At 39.9% G+C, this 24,342-nt stretch overlaps 2 protein-coding genes across 13 annotated transcripts in view; both read right to left on the reverse strand.

Annotated features, from left to right (window-relative positions):
- rassf2a (Ras association domain family member 2a) overlaps positions 1–6,389 on the reverse strand; it is a 111,283-nt gene extending 104,894 nt beyond the window's left edge. For 3 of the 11 annotated variants that reach the window (XM_051919002.1, XM_051919000.1, XM_051918986.1), the window contains exon 1: positions 3,308–3,836. The gene's annotated coding sequence lies outside the window, so the exon portion shown is untranslated. Of the gene's footprint in view, positions 1–3,307; positions 3,841–6,271 lie in introns of those variants that run through there. The other 8 variants (XM_051919005.1, XM_051918980.1, XM_051918992.1 and 5 more) reach the window with 7 other exon arrangements.
- slc23a2 (solute carrier family 23 member 2) overlaps positions 1–24,342 on the reverse strand; it is a 204,295-nt gene that overhangs the window by 67,422 nt on the left and 112,531 nt on the right. Inside the window, exons 9-16 of one of the 2 annotated variants that reach the window (XR_007936699.1) lie at positions 22,834–22,954; positions 22,059–22,215; positions 21,818–21,965; positions 19,642–19,747; positions 19,410–19,539; positions 16,463–16,600; positions 14,694–14,789; positions 11,978–12,872 (exon numbers count right to left, since the gene is read on the reverse strand). Coding sequence is in view for 1 of the 2 variants with exons in the window: in XM_028798149.2 (XP_028653982.1) it covers positions 12,631–12,872; positions 14,694–14,789; positions 16,463–16,600; positions 19,410–19,539; positions 19,642–19,747; positions 21,818–21,965; positions 22,059–22,215; positions 22,834–22,954 (1,138 nt within the window). In the remaining variant the exon portion in view is untranslated. Of the gene's footprint in view, positions 1–7,109; positions 12,873–14,693; positions 14,790–16,462; positions 16,601–19,409; positions 19,540–19,641; positions 19,748–21,817; positions 21,966–22,058; positions 22,216–22,833; positions 22,955–24,342 lie in introns of those variants that run through there. The other variant, XM_028798149.2, reaches the window with a different exon arrangement.

The raw sequence follows: 24,342 nt of genomic DNA on the forward strand, positions 1-24,342 counted from the left end.
TACTACATTGCCTTTCTTGTTGCCTGTTAAAATTTTACATGTTAGAATTGTTCGACCCAATTTTTAATACAACTAATCTTGTCCTACTGCATAATCCATCACTCATACATAAATTACGCAATAACATTACGATACATCCTTTTTTCAACAGTAATTCAGCGGGTGGGAGACTGGACAGTGTTAACGCTTGTAGATATTTTATGGGATATGTGTAAGTTGATGTTTTCATCTTCCACACCATCACCACCAACTGTTTCAGCACAGTCTAATGATACACATTTAGTCAATTTGCTGTGTAACTGATTGACAATTTTCACGTTAATTCATAGTCTTTAACTGGCTCTGCATGTGTATCGCGACACTCCTTTTTTTTTTTTTAGCCTTTTGCATTCCACTGCTTTCATGTACGAAGTTCTACTTTGTCTTTTACTCTTTGTCTTTTATTTCTGACCCCGATTGGACCTGCAAAGTTTTCAGTTCCACTTGGTCTGGCTGATTATTACTTCCTTATTTTCTGAATTTGAACATAGATTATTATTGTTCTTTTTTGCATTCTTTTCTCTCTCAATGCTTTTGGGTCTCTTTTTCGATGCGCTGCGTCTTTCTTCTTTGCGTAGGTCGTTGACGTGTCATCTAGAATGTATAAAATTACTGTCCTGATAAAATTTATAAAAGTTGAGAGCGCATTAAGTGTGTCTGCCAAAAGCATTCAAACGACTGACAGGTTAGATGACTGGGACTTGCTTCTAAAGGTTGTGAGTATGGCGTGACTTGAAAGAATCTCATGTTAAAAAGTCTCTGTCTTGTGGGACTTCCTTCCAAAAAGTCTCTTTAAAAAGTCACTTCTCGTCCCAAGATTTTTCTATTATAATAGAAAGAAAAATGTATTATTACTTGCCTGACAGATGCATCAGTTATGTAAGGAGTGGTGTGTATTATGTGCCTCTATGAGCTGGAAGTGCACCGTAGGAGGCACACTGGATATCTTAATAGGCCACTGCCCTCTTTAAGCTGCCCTCTTACAGACAGACAGCATGATGAATGACTAAGGATCATCTCTCAGCCTGTGCTGCCTGCTTCACTTTATTACTTTTTACCTTACTTTTACCTTCTGCTCGTTTTTGATTGGTAAATCGTCCCACAGAGCGGGACATATACATTTGCTCGACTTGGAAATCTAGTGCCTAATGCCAAGCTCAAAGTTGTGAACTGTACAGCTTGGATACAAAGTACAAGAACAAGCTTACTGCACTATAGCGGGTGCTTAACGGAAGAAACTCCGAATTCATCGTTAGGAAATTTGCATCTGAAGTGGCACTTGATGACCAAAGGGTTTACATCCACTCTACTGAGGATTTACCAGTCAAACCTGCACCCCAGGAGAATTTGTGAATTTCCCCTTGGGATTAATAAAGTATCTATCTATCTATCTATCTATCTATCTATCTATCTATCTATCTATCTATCTATCTATCTATCTATCTATCTATCTATCTATCTATCTATCTGCCCTCTCAACTTTGATGAGTGAAAAAGGAGAATTTCCTTCCAGGGCTTATTTCATGTTGCGCAAGGTGTCACTGAAATAAATAAACGAAGACGTAATTCAATAAATGAACGAAGAAACAAGCAACAAAATATTTTGTGACATGTTTAATTATTAACATTCACATTTAATTGTATTTACGTATTGTCACATTTTACGGTCCTTGTATTTCTTTGTGTGTTTATTGATTAAACTGTCCAAAATATTCCTCTGTAATCCTGCACCTAATGTATGTTGATGTGCTGACAATGGACTCAGTCAGCAGTGGTGACGAGTTTTGCTAGTGGTGTCAATCAGTTCAGTTTTGATACTCAAGGACTTTACCGGCACATTCCTGAGAAAGGCAACATTGAGGAAACATCCCTTCATGCAGGTGGGCACAGCAGATTAGCACTTCAGTCTTGCAGTTGCAATACACAAAGAGTTGTTTACCCGAGCCAGTCACTGTTAGGTTGGAGTTTGGGGTGTTATCCCCATGTCAACGTGGTCAAGGCTGGTGCCACCATTAATGTGAATTAAGCATTCACCTAGGGTGCAGATCATAAGGGTGGGGGGACCGAGCCACATGGGTTAGCTACCAAACAGTCGATTGGCACACTAATAAGCTTGGCCTAGTGTTCAAAATGACCCAGCACCGGCACAGACTGTGGTTTCCTTCCACATATCAAAGATTTGTAGGTCAACTGGAGGTTCTACAGTCTATGCATTAGCATTAGTGTGTCCTGTGATGGACTGGTATCCCATATAGCGCTGGTTCCTGCCCTCTGCAGAATGCCACTATTAGGGTAGACTAGAGATCCCTGTGACTCTGAAAAGGTGGGTTCAAAACACAGATCAGTCTGTGCCACTAGGCTCTCCCCCAATGAGGACCCTGAGCCGAGGTGACCCTCTTCTGCACTTCAGTATCTTTAGAACTGAGTAGTCCTCACACTACAAACACCCTCCTCCCAGAAGAAGTCTTGTGAGGCACACATGACCATCAAAAAGCAGCTACAGTACATGCAACTCCTTTGCAGGATGAGGCCTCAAAAGAGAAGAAGAGAAACACCCAATGTCTGATTCTGCAGGTTGCTGGCGGCTGAGACTTTCTTTTCCTGTAATGGCACAGTCATTGTGAGTATCTCTCCACTGCCCTAGATGGAGGAGCCACGACACATGATACCATCTCAGCTGGGCTGACTCTGCGCTCTAACAGAGCGGCACATCAGCAATGCCGATATGAATGCCAGCATTTATATTAATGAACTGTTAGGTAGAATGGCTTACCAGTCGAGGTGCTGGACCTTCACCTGCTAGGTTTTCTGTTCAGTTCCACAACTCTACCCAGTTTCAGTCTTGAGCACTTAAGATTCCTTCATGGAAATTATTGCTTTATGGGAAGGTTGTTCCATATAGAAAGGTGCTCTATCACATTAGCTTACATTTTTCTCATCAAAGGGAGATACCAATTAAATGCATCACGGTCAGTTCAGTGACTTTCTCAAAGGCATAAAGTGAGTTAGTGATGGTAAATGAAGCAGCCACTAGGCCACACTGCCTGATACTGCCTTGTCAGCACAATCTCACAAGCTACAGCTGTCCTTTCACTTCCAAGACCATAACTTCTCATCAGGATCAGCGTCTGGGTAAACCTACTCTAGCAGACCAACATAAACACCTACCCGCTTCACCAGTACTCACAGCTAATAAATCCAACATACTTGGCAGTAGCAATGCAAGATGTTACTGATGCTAAGCAAGAGACCCTCAAGTTTTGATTACCGTGTCAAGAGAAATCCGGAGGTCCTATTCCTCTTAATGGTGCTCCGTGTCCAGCAGCTGGCTGCCTACCTCTGGCTAAACGGTAGAAATCAGGAAACAGATATGAGGTCCATGAGGATGGTAAGAGAACTCTGGGAGGCCATGGGTGCAGCTGCAGCTGCAGATGAACTGTGTTTCACTTCCGCCTTATCCGCCTTACGCTCAATGGCGGAGACACAGGAAGTTTGTGCTTCTGCTTTTTAAGAAAGCATGAGGTCCCGGGGTCCACTATACCAGCAAGTCCCAGGGGAAGAAGGAGGAGGAAATCGGTGTAAACGACAATAAATCTGGCAACATTATGTAAAAAAGCACAACATCAATTGACACTGGGCAGAAGTACAGGTGTCAGGTGGGGGGTCATCACTCACTTCCTGTGCCATGAAAACATAAGTAGAAGAGACGAGTTCAGATCTCATTAGAGGAGGAAATGGGAGTTTTTTTGCGCAATGCTCTGCCGAACTGCTCAGTGACAAGTGAACGCACAGCGGAAGTGTGGCGGGGCAGAGGAAGTCTAGAGGACCCTGGAGGTTTTGGTGGTGTAGGAGGATCAGTTCTCATATCCACAGTCCTCCCAGAAAGAATGTCAAAAATGAGGTTAAACCAGTTCAGACAGAATGGAGGAGTGGACATCAAAAGCCAGGCTGAAACCATTGGATTTCAGACCAGAGCTTAATACCCACGCACATTTGGGTGCTGCTTCTAGTAAGATAAGAAGAAGCTGCTCTGTCACAGAACACAGGGGTGAGCCAAATACAGTAAGTGGGATTCAGCATTTAGAAGCAAGCTGGGACACTCAACCAGGGCACCCACAGCCAGTATGCTACTCTTTCTTCCTAAATCAAGTGCCATGATGAGAGTGCACACTGCTAACAGTGAGATTTATTCATTTGATTTGGCATAGTTAAACAAGAATTAAGACCCAGAACTGAGTGAAAATGCTGCCTACCTGCCATGCAACACCACATCACGGGGCTTAGCAGTTTCATTCTGCCCTTCTATAGTTAGCCACATGTGTGGGTGCTCAAAGTGAATATATTTACTGTAAATAAAATCAACAAAAAAAAACTAACTTTCTCCGACAAGGTAACTAATACAAACCCAGAGCAAACTCAAAGCTGTTCTTAACCAAAATGCAAGCCTGGACTGTGAAATTCAAGCTGAAAGTGACAGGAATTGGCATTCAGAGCTAAAACGAAACTACCCTGACGCAATTCACAGGGCTTTGCATCAGCCTAAGACCACTGTACAACAAACAGAGCGAATTATTAGGCATTGTAAAAGATGTGCGGCATCCACACACAAACAACTCAAAATACAAATGGATGGATAAAATGTAATGTGCCCCACTTTGCCCACCTCTTCAGTAGCACAAGGGCACTCTCATGATCCTCTCCAGCTCTTGGACATTCTGGCCAATATGGCCTCCAAGCTGTTGACTCACTAACTCTGGTGTAAGGAGGTTCTGAACTCCTCCTGTGTATCATTTCTGCGGTCCAGAGCAGACACTCTGGCTATAATGACACCAGGTAACAAGTCCCTCTAGCTGGGCAGGAGAATGCTGGCTGGCATCCTTCTGGCCCTTCCTTGCCTCTACTGTGACGCTTTCCAGCTTAGCCAGCTCCACTCATGGCCTCTCCCTCTCCAAGTAGAATGTTAGCCTTACAGAGCCCATTGCTGGACGGTCCTCTCTTTAGTATCCTATGGAACGATGCTTGTACTGTGCCACGTCACCTCTCACCAGGGGCATCTTAACAGCATCAAAGTTGTGCATTGGGGGCCCCTGTTTTGACAGCAAAACAAAAACGTTAAGAGGGTCCTGCCTCTCAAACTTGTAACTTTTACTTTTTTCATTTCTGAAACTACTCTGACACAGAACCACTGAAAGCTGTACAGCTGTAGTGCCAGACCTCAGGAAAGGCCAGGCAGGCCCTGTCATGACACACACATTTGGGCATTAGCTGCGTTGACGATGATGTTCAAAAGCATTCAAGAGCCGATCCAAAACCTAACTATACATCAGCTGACTCGGGCCAAAGCTACCGTAATGTCAACCACAAGACAAATCATCAGAGAACTCACTCCTAATTTGCCAACCCTTTATCAGTTCTAGAAAATGTTTTGGGAAAGAAAACTGTTGCAGTGAGAGCGATAAGATACGAGTGGGGGTGACGTGATTTACGTCCAAAAAAGTAGTTGGATGCAACACCAGCGGGATTCGGAATGTCATCTCTCTTGTTGGAGTTCTGGGGGAACGCAGACCGAGCGGGTGAAGCCGAGCGTGGAGAGGCAGCGGACTCGGTGACCTCAGCACGCTGATCGGCGTGAACGACTCTCCAGCACAGAATCGCGGGGCTCCTGCGAGCAAAATAAAAACCAAAGCTCCGCTCCTAGCTCGTCACAAGATAGGCTATGACTCACTTGGCTTTCAAAAACTTACTGGCGTGGCAACTGCAGAGAGAGATGACATTAATTGTCTACTGAAATGGAAACAACGTTCAGGTCCAAGCCCCGATGCAGCAAATTACCACACAACACAGGCGTAAATAAATAGGGTTAGCGGGTCTTTTTACTGCCAAGAATCAGAGAAGAAATATAAGCAGTTCCTTTTCCGCACTCGTGAGCAGCAGAACATTACACGTGAACTCACCCTCCACTTTGTCCTGGGACATAATATTAAGGTCCTTTCCTGTACAATTAAATACGTGCAACTGCAAAGGATTCACGGTGTCCCGTTTGCGCAGAATTTAGCGGAATGTCACCTCTTCTCTTCATACTGTTTAGTGGGTCCACTATGCCGATAAACGGAATCCTTCAGTACCACATCAATTAGGAATCGGGCGCTGACATAAACCACGTTCGCTTTGTCTGAACGAGTATAACTATGTCACATTCGCGGTACGAAAATATCACCCCGAGGAAACTCACCTTTTACTTTCTGGGCTTCAGCAGCATCGTGGCCCCGAAGATTCCAATTCTATCAATCGGTTCTCACAGTACCAAGTGAAAACTCGACTGGGGCCAATCAGAGAGGCAGTAGCAGGGTTTGATGTGCGCGCTTAACCAATGGTATCGCGGGCATAATCTAAGCACCGCCCACACAAAAGCAGCATCAGTAACCGCCCCACTGGTCTCATTTAACTCAGGGACCGCAGTGAAAAGCTGCTTCTTTACATTAAGGTAAACCAAAAACATTTTAAAAATCCTGAAACGATAAGCTCTATCCGTGCATAACCGTACTGTCGTATTACTATTACGTTCAGAGGTCACATATTGCACCACAGAAAGATAGTTAAAAACAAAAATTGGCCAGGCTGGGCACAGATGGTGCGTCATTTCAATTTAGCGGCAAATCCCACGAGGCAGTGCTACAGGGCAATTCTGCGATTATTACTGGGTACCTTCACCACGGGGGATGTATTATGTGCCATCTTTTAAAAAATAAATCATTTAGAAGACATCACGTGTGCACTGTCTGGGTTCTAGCTGCACCAGGTTCTTCAGATTATAGCTGATGCACTGTGAGCCCCATGGGGATCCGAGGCAAGCCAAGTGTGCAAATGATAGAGTGAGCGGTGTCCCCAAGCTCTAATTTAGGCAGTACAGCTGCCTGCCATTCTTTATTGCAATTGTCACTGTTGGCATATCCCTCATCCAGACCCCCTTAACCACCTACTCCCTCCTCGAATCCCCCTACCTGAATATTTCATAGTATGTCAGTTTGTTAATCACGGACTGAAAGAAAGACATAACATTCATTCATTCATTTCAAACTGAATTGTTTAAGTTTTATTAAATAGACAGCTTTTAGGAATATGGAATAAAACAGATCATTTTCAATACTATTATGCACAATGTCTGGTCCAAGTTAATAGCACATATTTAATATATTTCCATTTGCATTTTATTTAAATGTGATAAACAAGGCATGGTTAGAAAAATACATTATGAAAAACTCTGACAAAAGAACAACAGCTCATCATTTTCATTGAACAATATAGAACTACTTTATTTCTAAAACACAAGCTTGTTTAATTTTCTGTAATACAAGGAAAAAAGGTGCGTTTTATAGCCGGACATACTACTGTCATCACAAAACTTAAGCTTTCAGTTTATAATAAAAGAAAAAAAAAAAAAAAGTCAAATAGAATGGCGTCAATACTGCATTTTTGCGTTAAAACCCCTGGAATCATTTAAGAAGTCTTGAGGAGGAAAGTAGAATGGGGAGGCTAAAGAAAAAAAAAAATAAAACGGGGCAAGTAGTGTCCTTTCAAGTTAGTAAAAATGATATGACATATTAGCAGCATTCCAATTATCCAGGAATAATATTCCTCATGCCATGATTTGCACCTTTTCAATTTTATTAACAACCAAGCACCCTCAAGAATGAGAAAGAGTTTGAATGCTTAGTACAACAGCTGAAAAGCATCCACTTGATGGTTTGAAACAGCTGATTTATCCGGCTGAACATACGTCACAAAATGTAGCTGTTGTTTGGCTCATTGTTCCTGGTGCATGAGAATTAAAGCGAGACGTTCAGGCATTTAACACAAGGTCTTGCATGCAAACTGCTTGCTGTTTAGGTTGGGGCTGCCAGCATTCCAGGTGACCAAGAGCCTTGGGTTCTCATTACTAGGTGTCAAAGCCCACAAAAGAGCCTATTATTTATTTATTATGCTTTCTATTCAAAGACAGTCTGAAAAACAACAGCCAGTGCTATTTGCAAAGCTAGACAGCTGTGCTGGCTCTACGTGGTGTGAATAGATTCTGCCTCTAAGGAGGCAAAAGGTCACCCAGTTGTGGCAAACTGGCTGGCAGATCTTCTTATAGTAGACATATACAATGAATGCCTAGTATAAGACAACTAGTAAGTACTCAGTAAGTCATTCTCGGTGATCTTGCTATGTGCGTCACATTGTTAATTGACAGCTCATAGAAGAAAAAAATAAATAAATCAGTTGAAGAGTCAAAAGATAACTTTATTAGTTAAAAATAACTGAAAAGGTTTGTAATCCTACAGAGTTTACCAAAGCCGATGCATTTATAGCAGTAGTAGGTCTCTAACTGGGAAGGAATATGTCCGACATCCTTATCTTACAGCACTTTCCACAAACACACCCCAGTAAGGCTTTAGTAAGATCTTGAGGTTCACTTGATGGGTGAACACCACCTACCTGTACGGAAAACTTATTTGGACACTTCCAAAGTGTCCTGGAAAAACAAAACCCAGTACATTGACATATTTCAAACTGAAGACATTGTTTTGTGGCTGAATTCACTCTCTTGCACTAAGCATTCCAGGAATTGGGAACTTTCCTTGTAGAAGGTTTCATACTATACGGTCTACGTACAGTTTGAATGATTTCAGTATATAACCACATTTGCCAGTCACGCTATCTGTGGTGGACCCTTCCAGATATTGCTGCTATCAGAAACAACTGTTGAAATTTATAATTTGATGTTTCATTTTAGAAGTCCTTACCTCATTCCCATATACAGCCAAGGTAGTTTAGTTACCCAGGTTTTGATTAAAAAAAAAAAAACAACAACAACCAGCGTAAACATACCAAACAATAAGGAAACCTTTGCTCCTTTCAGATATGCATACAGTATGCTACTTTTCACATAGGAAGGAGCCAGTGACCTTTCTGTCTTTAGCACCAACTCAGTGAATTTTGTAAACTAAAGGAGTCCACACAATCAATTTCTGCATTCATTTTAGTTTCTTTTTTTTAAATGGACTTATCCAGCTAACCCCCCACCCCAAGTTTCACAAACAGAATAGGTCAGCCCAAGGCCTGAAATGAAATCTTCTTTCTTGTTTTTTCTCCTCCTTTTCCTCCTCCTCTACCCAAAAGAAAAGCTTCTGAGAAAAGACGCACATTACTGTGCTCGGCATTACCATAGCAACAGTCTCATGCTGTCGGAGAACCCGCTTCCTAGCAAGACAGCGAGCACAATTGCCTCGGGAGCCTCCAGTGTGGACTCCTCCCCCTTCTCATTGCCCTCCCCAATGGGAAGGCAGTCAAAGAGAGCAGCTAACAAATTCAGTTCTGGAGTTTCTTACGGGGATAATCACGCCGCCCGCTGTCCGGCTGTGCTCCCTAGCAAGAGAGTCGCAGGAGTCGGCAAACAGCTAACTGCCACCCAGTTAACAGAGATTTAATTTAAGCCAATATGGTTAATCTCCCTCTCCAAAACACATCATTTACATGGATTGTCAGAGAAACCAAGAATGCTTCCCTGTTCTTCATACATTATATCTTTAAAAAAAATTTTTGATAGTAGAAAAAAAAAAAAATCCAAAACAAATATTCAATACAGCAAGGGGTGACTGAATATTATACATTACATCTGTATAAAGAGATAAATAGCAAGTATATACATACCTCCACCCCTCTAATAGTTATATTTAGCACAGCCTAGTTGTTACCAGAGAATTAACGGCATTAAATACAGTAAAACAAATAAATAGCTTTAACATTTTAAGCCTGGAGACACTATGGGCAGACATGGTCCCACTATTCCTCAGCTAAATCTACAAGAATAAATACAAAGTACAGAACATCTGAATCCTCACCAGAAAGCACTGCTCCGCAGGATTAATATAAGGCAGTGTTTCCATACCGTCACAATTGCAAAGTGAGTGGGTAAAAATGCAAATTGAACCCTGGGTATGCGTATATAAATGCACTATACGTCTGGCCTGGCAGCAGGGCTCTGTGTGCACGCAAGCTCTTAGCCAGCACAAGAACAACTGGAGCCCATAAAGACCCTAGCCGCAAGCTTTGATGTAAAGCTGTTTTATCATCAAGATCCAAACCTTGTATTTTAAGATACTTATATCAAAGAATGGTCCAGGATTATTACTTTTTTTTTCCTTTTCTTTCTTTCGAAAACAATTATTGCTGCAATGTCTAATTTTCACCTTTGACATCAAAGGTTACTTGTATATATGTCTGTATCTGTCTCTTGTTATATTACTTGGCAAAAATGAACACTTAATACATCACAGCCAGAGTTAAAGCTAGGTTGCATATAAAGAAGATAAAACTGAAAAATGCACGTGTATGTAATGACCCAATGACCTGTCAGCAAGATGGAGAAACCTGTTTGATAAAGGCCAGGGGATAGGCAGCAATCAACACGTTACTGAACAGCCACTTGAAATGTACAGATGTGCGTATGTTTATGTGTAGATGTGCAAAAACGAACAAGGAAAAGGCAACTCAGTGACAAACTGTTAAAAACATACTGAGAAACACCAACATAACCTACCTACACAAGACAAATTTTTGCAAACTGACCTCATATCCATCTGTGCAGATACATGCAGAGCATTCGGAGAAGCAGTTTTTTTAACATGAAAGTGTAAATGTTTGTTATTCATCCAAAATTTCCTTTGACTTTAAGTAGGTGTACAAATTAATGCTTAAAACATACACATCTATAATGGGGATATAGTTATGTGGCTAGGTTAAGTCTACCAGAAGTCAAAATGTCATGGTATGTTTGGCTGGAAAATGGATGGATGGATGGTATGTTTCAGACTTTTCAGTTGTGTGGATTACATGTCAGTGACATAATGGAATAAGTAGGTTCTTATAATGGATGAATGGAGGGTTTAGATTTACATTTGTATGTCTGGACAAGTGTAAAAGTAGGAGAAGTTGCAACAGATGTTGTAACCTTATAAACATGACAATGACAAATGTCCCCAAAAACAGACCCTTTCACTGCGTGTAGTATTACAGACACTGTTTTCAGCTTCTCTAAAATTCTATTCAATTTTATAGACACACCGACTTTGGTACTCAAAAGAAGCCCTCTGCATTTTGCTAGCCTGAAAACCACACAGCTTTTATTCATGTCCCCTATTTGAAGGTACTGCTTGTAACAAATGCCAAAATGACTCTTCATTTTGTTATCACTAATATGGAATTAGCCATTTTAATAAATTACTAAACAAGGTCCAGCAATATGCAATTATCAGATACTAATAATTTGTCTAAGTCTATCAATAAACCATGTCTATATTGAAACATATGGAGGTGTAGATGTGTGAGTTTATAGATGGCTAATGTATTTGACAGTATACAGTATATGCTTCATTAGGTCAAAAAAATGAATTGGCCCATGTCTTACAACAGTTTCTCTATCTGTCTGTGGAGCAACACAAAAAGGTGGTCTTGCAAGTAATTCTGAAAATGGGTGGCTGATTTTCAGTCTAATCAAGAATAAATATAGATGCGTGTGCAAAAGTCATATTAAAAAAAAAAAAATCAACAATAAAAAATAAATCTCTGAATTGACAGTTAACAAAGCTGTTAAAACAGAGAATGTTTTAGCAGTGAGGTCCCAAGAACTGAGAAATTTTGCCAACTTGCATTCTCTTGTGCAGTGTTTCACATTAGCCTTTAAAAATAAAGGCAAACATGCTTGTTGAACTTTTTTTTCTGCATTTTGTACCCAGTAGAGTTAATGGGCACAAAATGCCTCCAGTAAGGTGCACACTTTCTTTCCATTAAATTAATGCATAAATCAAGGCCAAGGTGACAATGGACCAAATACAAAAGGTCTTCAGATTGTACAAAAAACTGACAAAATGAAACAGTGACAGATAAGCATTGTCACCCTATAACCATTTGTAACAGTTTTAAAAGCATCACACTTCCTCAGGTTTCCTCATAAAATAGAGGCAAAATAATGCCCAGGGCTCAGCAAATAATGTCCATCTAAGAAATTGTAATAGATCCAGGGCATTAGGCTTCCACTGGTCAGCCCATTTGATTCTGTCGGCTAGGCAGCAAGCCCCTGTACTTAGGTAAACATTTTATCATTATTATTATTTTATAACATTACGCAAGATTCATCTCTACTGTGTAACACAGTGTCCTCAGCTACAAAGCCATGCTTGCTGCACAGCCACTTTTGATTAAACTGTGGCACTGATAGTCAGAATTACAATTAACACTCTGTTTTACATTAGATAAATAAAAACTAAAATGCTGACTTCATGGAAAACAAAATGTTGCCAGGCTCCTGTGCAAGTATTACAACAAGTCAAATATCCAACAAGTGTTTCATCAAAAATCAACCCTTGGTAATTAGATTGTCTCAACTCTTACCATTAGGTTAGTTCTATTTTTTTTTTCTCTCTTTGGCAGCAAATATTCTCACTAAACAAAAACAAAAGTGACCTTCTGCTTACTAATATAAAAGGAAGATGCTTTTAGAACTGTTTACAATACCCATCTAACATATCTGTCAGACTATTCCCCCTTTGGCTATACCCCTGATTTTCCAATGGTACTCTCTGAACTCCTTCTTTGAGGATGACCCCTTTTTCTACAGGGCTGCCAGTTGTACCCTGAGAATGTGGGACTGATGGGTAAATACTGGAATATCTTGTGTTTCTGAAGAAAGGTCATTCCAAAGGGTAGGTCATAGGACTCCATTCCTTGGACATCAGAACTCCCTTTTCCAACACCCCGCTTCCACTTCCGAATTCCACGCTCCTCTAGTGTGCCTACAAAAGGACAAACAGAATGAACACACACATACATCATTAATCTCCCAGTCTTTGTGACAGGTAATGCTCTCTTATTAATGGCAGAATTAAATCAAGTACTGGGAGAAAAGGACCTGTACCAATTGGCTAGACAGAGGGACCAAGCTGGGAAAGATGTGCAACGGGTTAGGGTAATAAAGGATAAAGATGGAAATGTACTCACAAGCGAGGAGAGTGTATTGAGCAGATGAAAAGAGTACTTTGAGAGGCTTATGAATGAAGAGAACGAGAGAGAGAAGAGGTTGGATGATGTGGAGATAGCGAATCAGAAAGTGTAATGGATTAGCAAGGAGGAAGTAAGGACAGCTATGAAGTGGATAAAGAATGGAAAAGCCGTTGGTCCAGATGACATACCTGTGGAAGCATGGAGGTGTTTAGGAGAGATGGCAGTGGAGTTTTTAACCAGATTGTTAATGGAATCTTGGAAAGTGAGAGGATGCCTGAGGAGTGGAGAAGAAGTGTACTGGTGCCAATATTTAAGAATAAGGGGGATGTGCAGGACTGTAGTAACTACAGGGGGATAAAATTGATGAGCCACAGCATGAAGTTATGGGAAAGAGTAGGGAAGGTAGGTTAAGAAGTGAGGTGATGATTAGTGAACAGCAGTATGGTTTCATGCCAAGAAAGAGCACCACAGATGAGATGTTTGCTCTGAGGGTGTTGATGGAGAAGTATAGAGAAGGCCAGAGGGAGTTGCATTGCGTCTTTGTGCACCTGGAGAAACCATATGACAGGGTGCCTCGAGGGGAGTTGTGGTATTGTATGAGGAAGTTGGGAGTGGCAGAGAAGTATGTAAGAGTTGTACAGGATATGTACGAGGGAAGTGTGACCGTGGTGAGGTCTGTGGTAGAAGTGACGGTTGCATTCAAGGTGGAGGTGGGATTACATCAGGGATCAGCTCTGAGCCCTTTCTTATTTGCAATGGTGATGGACAGGTAGACAGACGAGATTAGACCGGAGTCCCCGTGGACTATGATGTTTGCTGATGACACTGTGATCTGTAGCAGTAGTAGGGAGCAGGTTGAGGAGACACTGGAGAGGTGGAGATATGCTCTAGAGAGGAGAGGAATGAAGGTCAGTAGGAACAAGACAGAATACATGTGTGTAAATGAGAGGGAGGTCAGTGGAATGGTGAGGATGAGGGAGTAGAGTGGTGAAGGTGGATGAGTTTAAATACTTGGGATCAACAGTACAGAGTAATGGGGATTGTGGAAGAGAGGTGAAAAAGAGAGTGCAGGCAGGGTGGAATGGGTGGAGAAGAGTGGATGATCAGGAATGATTTGTGAGAGACGGATATCAGCAAGAGTGAAAGGGAAGGTCTACAGGACAGTAGTGAGACCAGCTATGTTACATGGGTTGGAGACGGTGGCACTGACCAGAAAGCAGGAGACAGAGCTGGAGGTAGGAGAGTTAAAGATGCTAAGATTTGCATAGGGTGTGACAAGGATGGATAGGATTAGAAAGGAGTACATTAGAGGGTCAGCTCAAATTGGACAGTTGGGAGACAAAGTCAGAGAGGTGAGATTGTGTTGGTATGGACACGTGCAGAGGAGAGATGTGGAGTATATTGGGAGAAGGATGCTAAGGATAGAGCTGCCAAGCAAGAGAAAAAGAGGAAGGCCTAAGAGAAGGTTTATGGATGTGGTGAGGGAGGACATGCAGGTGATGGGTGTAACAGGTACAAAATGCAGAAGACAGAAATATATGGAAGAAGATATCCACTGTGGCGACCCCTAACGGGAGCAGCCAAATGAAGAAGAAGAATGTGAACCTCCTTACCAGGAATAGTGTTGTCCAAAATGAAAGCCACTGAGCCACCGACAAACATGGCTGTTGTAAGCAGCACATTCAAGACTTGATCGATCTCTGCAATGCCTAAGAATGGAAGAAAAAGAACAAACACAAAAAGCATACTGGAGATTGGAAGGGACAATTGTCATTTTGGTAGCATTACTAAAGTGTATCACACAGGCAGACACATGAGTGAAAGTTATCAGATAAAAAGATGGATTAGTGAAGGGTAATGATAGGCCATTCATGAATGATTCATTCTTTTTGAATGACTCGTTTCAGTGAATAATGGGAACTGATTCAGTAGAGTTCAAAGGGGGTGTTAAAGCACATGTGTGATGGTGTCAGCTTAATTTATTTAGATGTTTAAAGCACACGTTCAAGTACTGCCTGTTGGATTCATGACTCTTACTCATGTCACGTTTAATTCTTTCTAGTTAGTTTCTTTCTAAATCATTATCAGTGAACGAGAACCCTGTCATTGATCATTCTCTTGTTCATCAAACAAGAATAAAACAGCTGTGGTGGGCGGCCTCAGCCATTACCCAACCGGGATGCCAGGTAGATGGAAGGACAGGAGGAGAGAGCATCTGCGAGGCACTACCTCCCCAGGGATGCTAGAGGGCAGCCCTCCTGGGTGGCTGTGGCACCATTGATTCTCGCAAGGCACACTGGGACTTGGAATTTGGTACAGCCCTGATGGGTTCCGTTGGCGCCGCCAGGGGGAGTTACAGAACCCTACAGTGGACTTCTACCACACCTGAAAGTGATTCCAGGTAATACTGATGAGCCACCTGGAGCACTCCCATAGCTGAATAAAAGGAACTGCCAGAGTCAGGAAGAAGTGGACAAAGCTTGCCGAGAGAGAAGTGGAGGTGGAGGTAAGACAGAAAGACAGACAGACAGAAAAGGACTGTGCTTATTTCCTGTGGACATTGTGCTCTTGTGGGAAGCGAAGAAAGTGCTTCCCCACCTATACATAAAGGTGTGTTGTGTGGCAATTAGTGTCCTACCTGTCTGTGTCAGGGTTAGTGAGGCTGTTCGGGCCCTGGTGCTCCACACAGTATATTAGAATGTTTTGTTTGCTTTGTACAATCCATTATTGGAATTGTTTCAAACAAAATCTATAAACATAATATTAAACTAATATGTTTATGTCCCTTTGTATAATCAACAAATCAGTTACACAAAACCAAATCTTATAAAAAATATCCAAATTTCTAAGAATTATTTGCATTTAAATCTGAATATAGCTTGCACTTTGTATGATTCATTGAATGCACCAAGCATGTGTCATTCACTAAGTCTTTTGAGCACGATTTTCGTTCATTTGATTAGTGAACTAAATCATTACCCAAGAAAAAGTCACATGATTCTCATTAATTTGATCGGTGAACTGAATCACTCCCCAAGAAAAAGACACACAATTCTTGTTCACTTATGATTCTCGAACTTAGTGTCCTATTTTAATTATGTTTTTTCACAATATTGTCATGTTTCCCGTTTTCAAAGAGGATATTTTATGATATGAATTATTAACACATTTAATTGTTAATATAAATAAATAATAATTGATTTGCGGTTCAACCAAAGGGGACCTACCCCCTTTTTATTTTTGATGAATCAAACAAATCAAATGAATCAGTTAGTTTGAAAGAATCAAATTAGCAAAGTGAAATGAAATGCCCATCACTAGGGCAGGGAGAGCCAGAGATAGGCAAGAAGTTGGTAGTGCCCTACTTGTCTGTGCAACATACCTGTCACAAGCGGGTTTTGTTTCAGATAGCTTGGCAGAACCAGTCCAAAGAAGATTGAAAAGCCCAGAACAAAAAGGTTCCGAGATGAATTGAGATCAACAAACTGGAGGTTGGACAGGCCAACTGCTGTAATCATTCCTAAATAAGAAACACAGAAAACAGTGTAGGACTTATTGGAAACTTCAAACATTCAACCAGATAATATTCTGAATATTTATATTTAAGAAATCATGTAAATACCCATACTATAGGAAAATAAAATTATATATTCGGTAAAGTTAATATTTATTTCTAAATACATTTCTTGGTTAGACCATAGATTTGAAATTAGCCCACAGAGCCTCAGGAACTGTTTTCACACACAGCCACAATAATTCACATATAATAACTGACAACAAGGTCAGAATATATCAGAACCTGAACACAGTGAGGAGTCACAGTAGAAGGTAGAAACATGTGAAGCCATTAGAAGCCTTTGTTTACTCTGTTGGTGGGATAGCAGAGCCAAGAATTTCCATTTGGTTCAGAAGTAGTGACCAGCTAGACAAAAGCTACAGCTTGGTGACAAAAACATCACAAGACCTAGCTTATTGGATCCAGATAAAGTGCTGTTACCACTGCTTCATATTAGGTTTAGTTTAATGAAGCAATATGTCAAAGCCCTATCAAGTAAAAATGACATCATAATTAAAAGCCCTTTTTTAATAGTTAATTTTGCAGATCTGTTTAATCTGCATAATGCAGCTGAGACAACAGGTTGGTTCATATGTAGGCCTGTCCTGACACAAATGTGACCCTCAAATTGGAAACAATGCCATCGCAGACTCAGAATCAGGTGAGCTTGGAGTCAGGAGGACAGGTGTTGGCAAGACGTGGGTTGGTAGGAGGAAGAAATGCCAAAGTTTTGATGAATAATATACGACAGGTACTACACAGGAATATTTATGCAAGTACTTTACTGGGAATTGTGTAGATAGGCTTAAGGGGACAGGGAGTTTCATGTTTTTGTCTTTTTTAAACTTTGTGTACAACAAATACTATTACATACCAAAGGCCTGTAGTGACCCAATATATATTGATATATAATTCAAACCACTCATAACATTACAGCAATTGTTTATGAATTCAGTTTTATTGAAACATTTTTCCTGAACACTTTACTTTTTTAAAACTAATTTTTAATACTTACTTTCAATTTTTAATATATATATATAAATCATACAATCATATCCTAGACCACAGCTACATTTTTGTAATCATTGTAATGTGGCTCCTGGCATATTCTGCAGTGATCAACTGTTTTGTAGTCCAGTAATACTGAATATGTGTGTCGCCATCCGTGTTTTTTGTCCACTTTGCTTTTATAAAAAACTGTTTCAGGTAATATGAATTGTGCTGTCAGCTACAGCTGCCTACCCTCTTCATTTTCAACGTCCTCCTCCTCATCTTAGCTCTGCTCTTATACAATTTCCTTGCCCAGAACATTCAGAATCTTATGGCATCAGAAGAATCACTCTGCAAAGCCTAACACTTTTGTTCATCGTTTGTCTTCCTGCTGCATGCCTCTTCTCTTAGCTTCTCTCTGACTCGTCATCTGCCATCAACGACAGGGACTCCTTTCAAGCACTTTTTATGATGATAAGCATCAGTGGCACTTCTTTTCTTATTTCTTATCTCTCTCTGAACTGATAAATACCTAAATAATTAGCAACACGAAAGAAACACAGCAGTAATGACATCTTCTGTGATTTTTGTTTCCATAAGAAGCTGTTTCAGGTAATGTGTTATGCTGTTTACTCTGTAGCAGCTGAAGCTACTTGCCCCTTCATTCTCCTCCTGCTTGTCTGAGCTCTGCCCCTCAACAATTTCCTGCCCACAATATTCATGATCTGATGGCATCAGAAGTTTCACTCAGCACTGCATCTCTCTATGACTCTAATCTGCTATCAACGACAGTTGCTCTTTCAAAGGCTTGCTATGATGGTAAGTCGCAGGTTTTCTTATCTTACTTCTCTCACATCTGTAAGTATAGATACAAAGAAATTATGAAAAATGCATGTTTTATTTGAGCACTGCTTACAAAGGCAGCACTTGAAATGTTCATGTAAAAATGCTAGCACTTTACCACATTTAGGTTTGCTAGCAACCCAATTAATTTTAGGAGCTTGAGTGATCATAGTAAAATAAGTTTAAACTATTTTGGCATATTTTTGGTAGTAAATTGTTGCAGATGAAATGAATGAGGCATACCTGTGGACGTGCGTCCACATTGTATCATAAGACACTGTGAGAGCTGTAAACTTGACATCACGGGGAACTAGCGATCCAAGGTATGTATGCAAGGTTTAATTTATATTCTGTATTCTTCTGGTGTTGTTGGATGGCCCTTCTTCATATTTATAGTAAATATTTTTTGTATATTGCCACTTTTATCTGTGTTAGTGTGCAACCCAAGAGTTTCCTGTGTAGTCCACAGTGTCTAATATTTTATATATTAATCGTTCCTGTGCACTAATACTTTTTTCATTTTCATTCTTTTATATGTTTATATTACATTTCCGTCAAAGTAATGTGTGCAATCTATGTAAATTTGACAATCTGTGCGGTATTCTGAAAAAAATACCACAAAATAGACTGAATTTAAGTAAAAATGAGCTTATAGTTAAAAAATAAACTATATTCTCTTGTACTTTTGACAGCAGAGCAATTTAAATAAATTGAAATAAAAAAAAATCAAAGCTGTTAAATACAAATATTTTTGCATCTGCTAATATTACAGTGTACATGAACCAGGTCATTACAGGTCAAACAAACAAACTATGGTGCATATTGTAAATTAAGGTGTCAAAGAGACACTTGTAAAAAATGTGTCTACTGTGTGTCCTACATGAGTCTAATCTGTACAAAAATCTAATCTCTATGCTCCCTCACTTCTATTCATTCTTACCAAATAGGGTGCAGAACAGGGCACCAAGCACAGGGTCTGGCAGAGATGCAAACAGAGCACTGAACTTTCCAATGGTGCCAAGCAGAAGCATGAAGACAGCCCCATATTGAATAACTCGCCTGCTGCCCACCTGAAGGAAGGAAGGAACAGTTTCAGAATATCAATTCAGCCTTATCTTGATTATTTAAAACTGCCCAAAAGAGAGCGAGAGAAAATTGTAATGCAAAAGTACCTTTGTAATACCAAGTACCCCAATGTTAGGGCTCGAGGAAGTGGAACCATTTCCAGTGCCAAAGATGCCATCTACTACACATGAAAGACCTTCTATAAAAATTCCCCTGCAAAGAAAAAGTAAAAATTAAATTCCTACTGGTGTCTGAGTTACGTGATTACGTTTGTTTTAATGTGTTTTCAGAAGTAACTTGAGAATTAAAAAACACACACACACACAAAAACAATTCTGGAGTGATGCCACAATCCAAAACTTTAAGACTTGATGCTTTTGGAGGTGGGATCAGTTCTTTGAAAAGCAGTATCATAATCGGTTTTGAACATACTAATCATCAAGCAGATTTGCACAAAATAGATTTAATGATTGCAAAACACATCACTAGTCCTTTAGCAAGCTCCCAGGACTGAATTTTACTATCCAAAGGCATTAGAAAGTAAAGTTTCTAGGACAACATGAAGTGGATCTTGATCAAATTTCTATAGTGATTACATTGTTGGGGCAGCACGGTGGTGCAGTGGTAGCGCTGCTGCCTCGCAGTTAGGAGAGTTAGGGTCCGCTTCCCGGGTCCTCCCTGCGTGGAGTTTGCATGTTCTCCCCGTGTCTACGTGGGTTTCCTCTGGGCGCTCCGGTTTCCTCCCACAGTCCAAAGACATGCAGGTTAGGTGCATTGGCGATTCTAAATTGTCCCTAATGTGTGTTTTTGGTGTGTGGGTGTGTGCCCTGCCCGGAGTTTGTTTCCTGCCTTGCGCCCTGTGTTGGCTGGGATTGGCTCCAGCAGACCCCCGTGACCTTGTAGTTAGGATATAGCGGGTTGGATAATGGATGTATTCCATTATTATTATACACTGCACGGCCAAATGATTTGATTTGGACATTCCAGTCTGTTGTCACAACAATGAGTTCTACAAATCTGTGTAATATTCAGATGCCAAATTATTGATACTGGAAGTTTTGGCACAATATCTTCTTTTTCAATACTTCTTTTAAACTTTTCCATTAAATTTTATTTAAGTATTACAGTGCTTTGTTTATGTATTTCACACAATCAAGTTAGGTGTGAATTTTTGTGTGCAAGTCATGCATGACAGACATGTTGATTAGTGTCTAAGTGCAGACTAAGTGTCTGCAATTTGAATTGTAGGCTCAATTAATGCACAATACTACTTTGTTAAATAAAAAATAACTGGAAAAACAAACTGTTTTTACAATATAGGGACAAGTGTCTGCCAGGTTTACTGTAAAATCAATTCTGAGTGTTTTGTTTTTCTACAATGTAGAAACTGGAGTTAGACCATACCCAAGTTTACAATATAGAGAAAAGATATGAGATAAACTTAATGAAAACTTGCTCCAGAGCATTCTGGACCAAAGGTTCACCTTCTAAGCACAAAGCAAAGACAGAACAGGAGTGGCTTAGGGACAACTGTGTGAATTTTTTTGAGTGATCCAGACAGAGCCAAGACCTGAACCCAACTGAACATTTATGGAGAGACCTGAATATAGCTGTCCTCTGACAGTATTCATCCAACCTCATAGAGCTGTAGAGGATCGACAGAGAAGAATGGCAGAATATCCCCAAATTTAGGCGTGTAAAGCTTGCTGCATCAAACCTGACAAAACTCTAGGCTGTAATCACTGTCAATGGGGATTTAGAAAATGAGAAAGAAAATGAAATGAGTAGCATCTCCGAATACTTGTGTCAGTGTGATATTTCTGTTGTTTATTTCTAATAAATTTGTGAAAAATTCTAAAATCCTGTTTTTGCTTTGTCACTGTGTGGCATTGAGTGTTGTTTGATGAGGGAAAAATTCATTAAATGGTTTTAGCATAAGGCTGCAACATACCAAAAAGTGAAAAAAAATGAACAGGTCTGAATACTTTCTGAAGCAGCTATATATTTACAGTTATGAAATATAATAATAATAATCTTTACACTTATGTAGTGCTTTTCTCACTACTCACAGCGCTTCAGTGATTGGGCAGCCACTTCAACCATATACAACGTCCATGTGGATGAATAAGTTAAATTTGTACTTTAGAGCCACTGAACCTTGTCAATTGTATCATATATTATTATTCTAAAGCGTCACTGAGATATGTATGAGATATGAACGGAAATTAATTGGAACAAGACATACAGACAGACAAGACATTCAGGTACAAGACAAGACTCTACCTGTTGATGGCATGGATTGGAGGAGGTGGGGCACACGAAAGTCGGGCACAGGCATAGTAATCTCCGATTGACTCAATGATACTGGCAACCACTGCACTGAACATGCCAATAACTCCCGCTGCTGACACTGTTGGGAGGCCCCACTGGACTAAAAGCAAGAAGAAGCTGAAATTAGTTATACCCGACTCCCCTAGCACAGTACAACTTCCAGTGCATGTTCATTTACTGGTGTAATACTTACACGGGTAGGGCACTTTAAACCAAGGTGCAACTGTTAAGATGCCCTGACGAGCATCTGTCCGTGCATAGTAACCATACTTGTCCTTCTCTGGGGGGAAGACATCCGTCACAGTAAAGATGAAGCACAACAACCAAGACATCAGTATGGCCATGATAATCTTAAAGAGAAAGCATAAATGTAAAGTTCAGCTTTCTTAAGGTGGACGGAAACGTTTTGTTAAGGAAAGCAACAGGCTAAATCCTTTAAAATAGCATAAAGCACCTGCAGGTATTTACAGTCCTAATCATGAAGAGTTGCATTAGTGTTTAATACAGTATATTGAAAAATGTCATATGATCAGTCACTTTTATTCCTCCTGCTCTTGTTCTGCAATTTTAGTCTTTGGTGCACTCATATCAACACTAGATAAAGAAAAGGAATGCACACTTGCAGCTTAGCTAGAATACTACAACAATAAAACACAATCATTTATTAGCACAATTGCCTCACAAATATCATTATTGTCAACTTGCCTGGCAAGCAAATGAGAAACAGATGATTATTAACGTGACAATTATAGGATTTCAGGTGGTAATTATGAGTTTAAAGCTGTTTCCATAGCTATCTTGGCACACTGGGGAATAACAAGGACTATCCAGAACTGAGATTAAATCTTTTAGAATGTTTACATTGTCTCTAATAAGAGTTTTCAGAAACCACTGAACACAAAGTCTTGCATACTGTACATTGCTGCATTAAGAAAAAAAAGCTACAGTTATAGAGGAAGGCAACTCACAGGAAACATTTTAAAGAACTGAAGACGATAAGCCGTCCATCCTTTTTTAGACTTGTAAATTGGAAGGGGTAGGTGAACATTGCGAGCATACTGCGAGAAGAGCAGCACCAAGAAAATTGTCCTGTTAAAAAAAACAAAAAAACAAATTATTTTTATACCTGTACATTTGGCTGCCACTGTTATCCAACTGGACTTACTAGTTTAGCGTATAATTGTTTATATTATAGTGTTGATTATTTCCTAAAAGTTTAAACTTAAGAATCAATGTTCCTAAATTACTGCTTACAAAACAGCCTGTTAAAAAAATAAGAAAACTTGTTAAATCTGCATGCACATCTCCGAGCATGTTGGTATAATGCTATAAAAAAACAGCAAAAATCACCATGGGTAAAATGCCAAGAGAAATACCAGATCATCTGAAAATGTACTGAATGTTGCTATTTTCTAACACACATAAATGTGTTCATGCACTGAAGGTGCTCATACGACAACATGGATGCATTCTCTTGCACCAATCACATCTCTCTTTTCACCAAAGTTCAACATGCAGGAGTGGTTTTTGCAATACCAATAAATACATTGTGACAGATGGTGTATCACAAATGTTAGCACCACAATTTCAAATCCTCTTTCCATGTTTAGACTTAGTACTGGGGTTAACTATAATTTTAACAGTGTTGCAAGGAAGAAAGGCCTTTATATTAAAATCTGCATTTTTCATGTATTGTCATACTAGAATGAGTACTCTAGCACACTGCAAACTATCTATGTATCTACTATCTATTCCACTCCAGCTGATATGAGTGCTTGAAGGCAGATTGATACTGAATGTTGAACCCTAACCCTAACCCTAATTCTACGTGATCACAAACTGAAAAAATGAAAAACAAACCTGAGAAACCTCAGCTGAAATTGTGCATCATGCTCAGCTATAGTGCTCACAACCTCCTGTGAAAGCTTTATTTACTCTTGAGTTTCCAAAGCTATGTGATCAAAACAAAATAAGGCTAATTTCTTAAAAAAACAAAAGGAAGTTGATGTTAAGCATCACAGGATGCATCTTCTCCATGGTTAGTTAACATGGAACTTACTGGAAAAAAGCTAAACATATTTGCTTGTATATTAAAGGTTTCAGAATTTCTTATGGAACAGCTAGTTAATGATCTACTTGTTCTAAGATCTGTATATATTCAAACAATATTACAAAAATTAAAAAAAAATCTGGGATATCTTATTATGAAATCCCCATCAATTCCCTTTCCTAATTTTGAGACCAGATGTCTTAATTTTAATTATGGTAATACAGTGGCTCTTACTAGCTAAGCAATACAATTAAAATGCCATGACAGTATTAAACAATTGTAAGCTTTTAGTTAACTTACTAGACAAGAAAGTACAGTATTGATTTTGAGAATGACGGTAATGAAGGGATCCATTGTCTAACCACAAAATTCATCACCTGCTGTCGATGTTGTAAAAGTGTCTTGCAATATCTTATAAACATCACAT

This window comes from Erpetoichthys calabaricus, chromosome 1 (genome assembly GCF_900747795.2).
Source record: "Erpetoichthys calabaricus chromosome 1, fErpCal1.3, whole genome shotgun sequence".
Taxonomy (NCBI): Eukaryota; Metazoa; Chordata; class Cladistia; order Polypteriformes; family Polypteridae; genus Erpetoichthys; species Erpetoichthys calabaricus.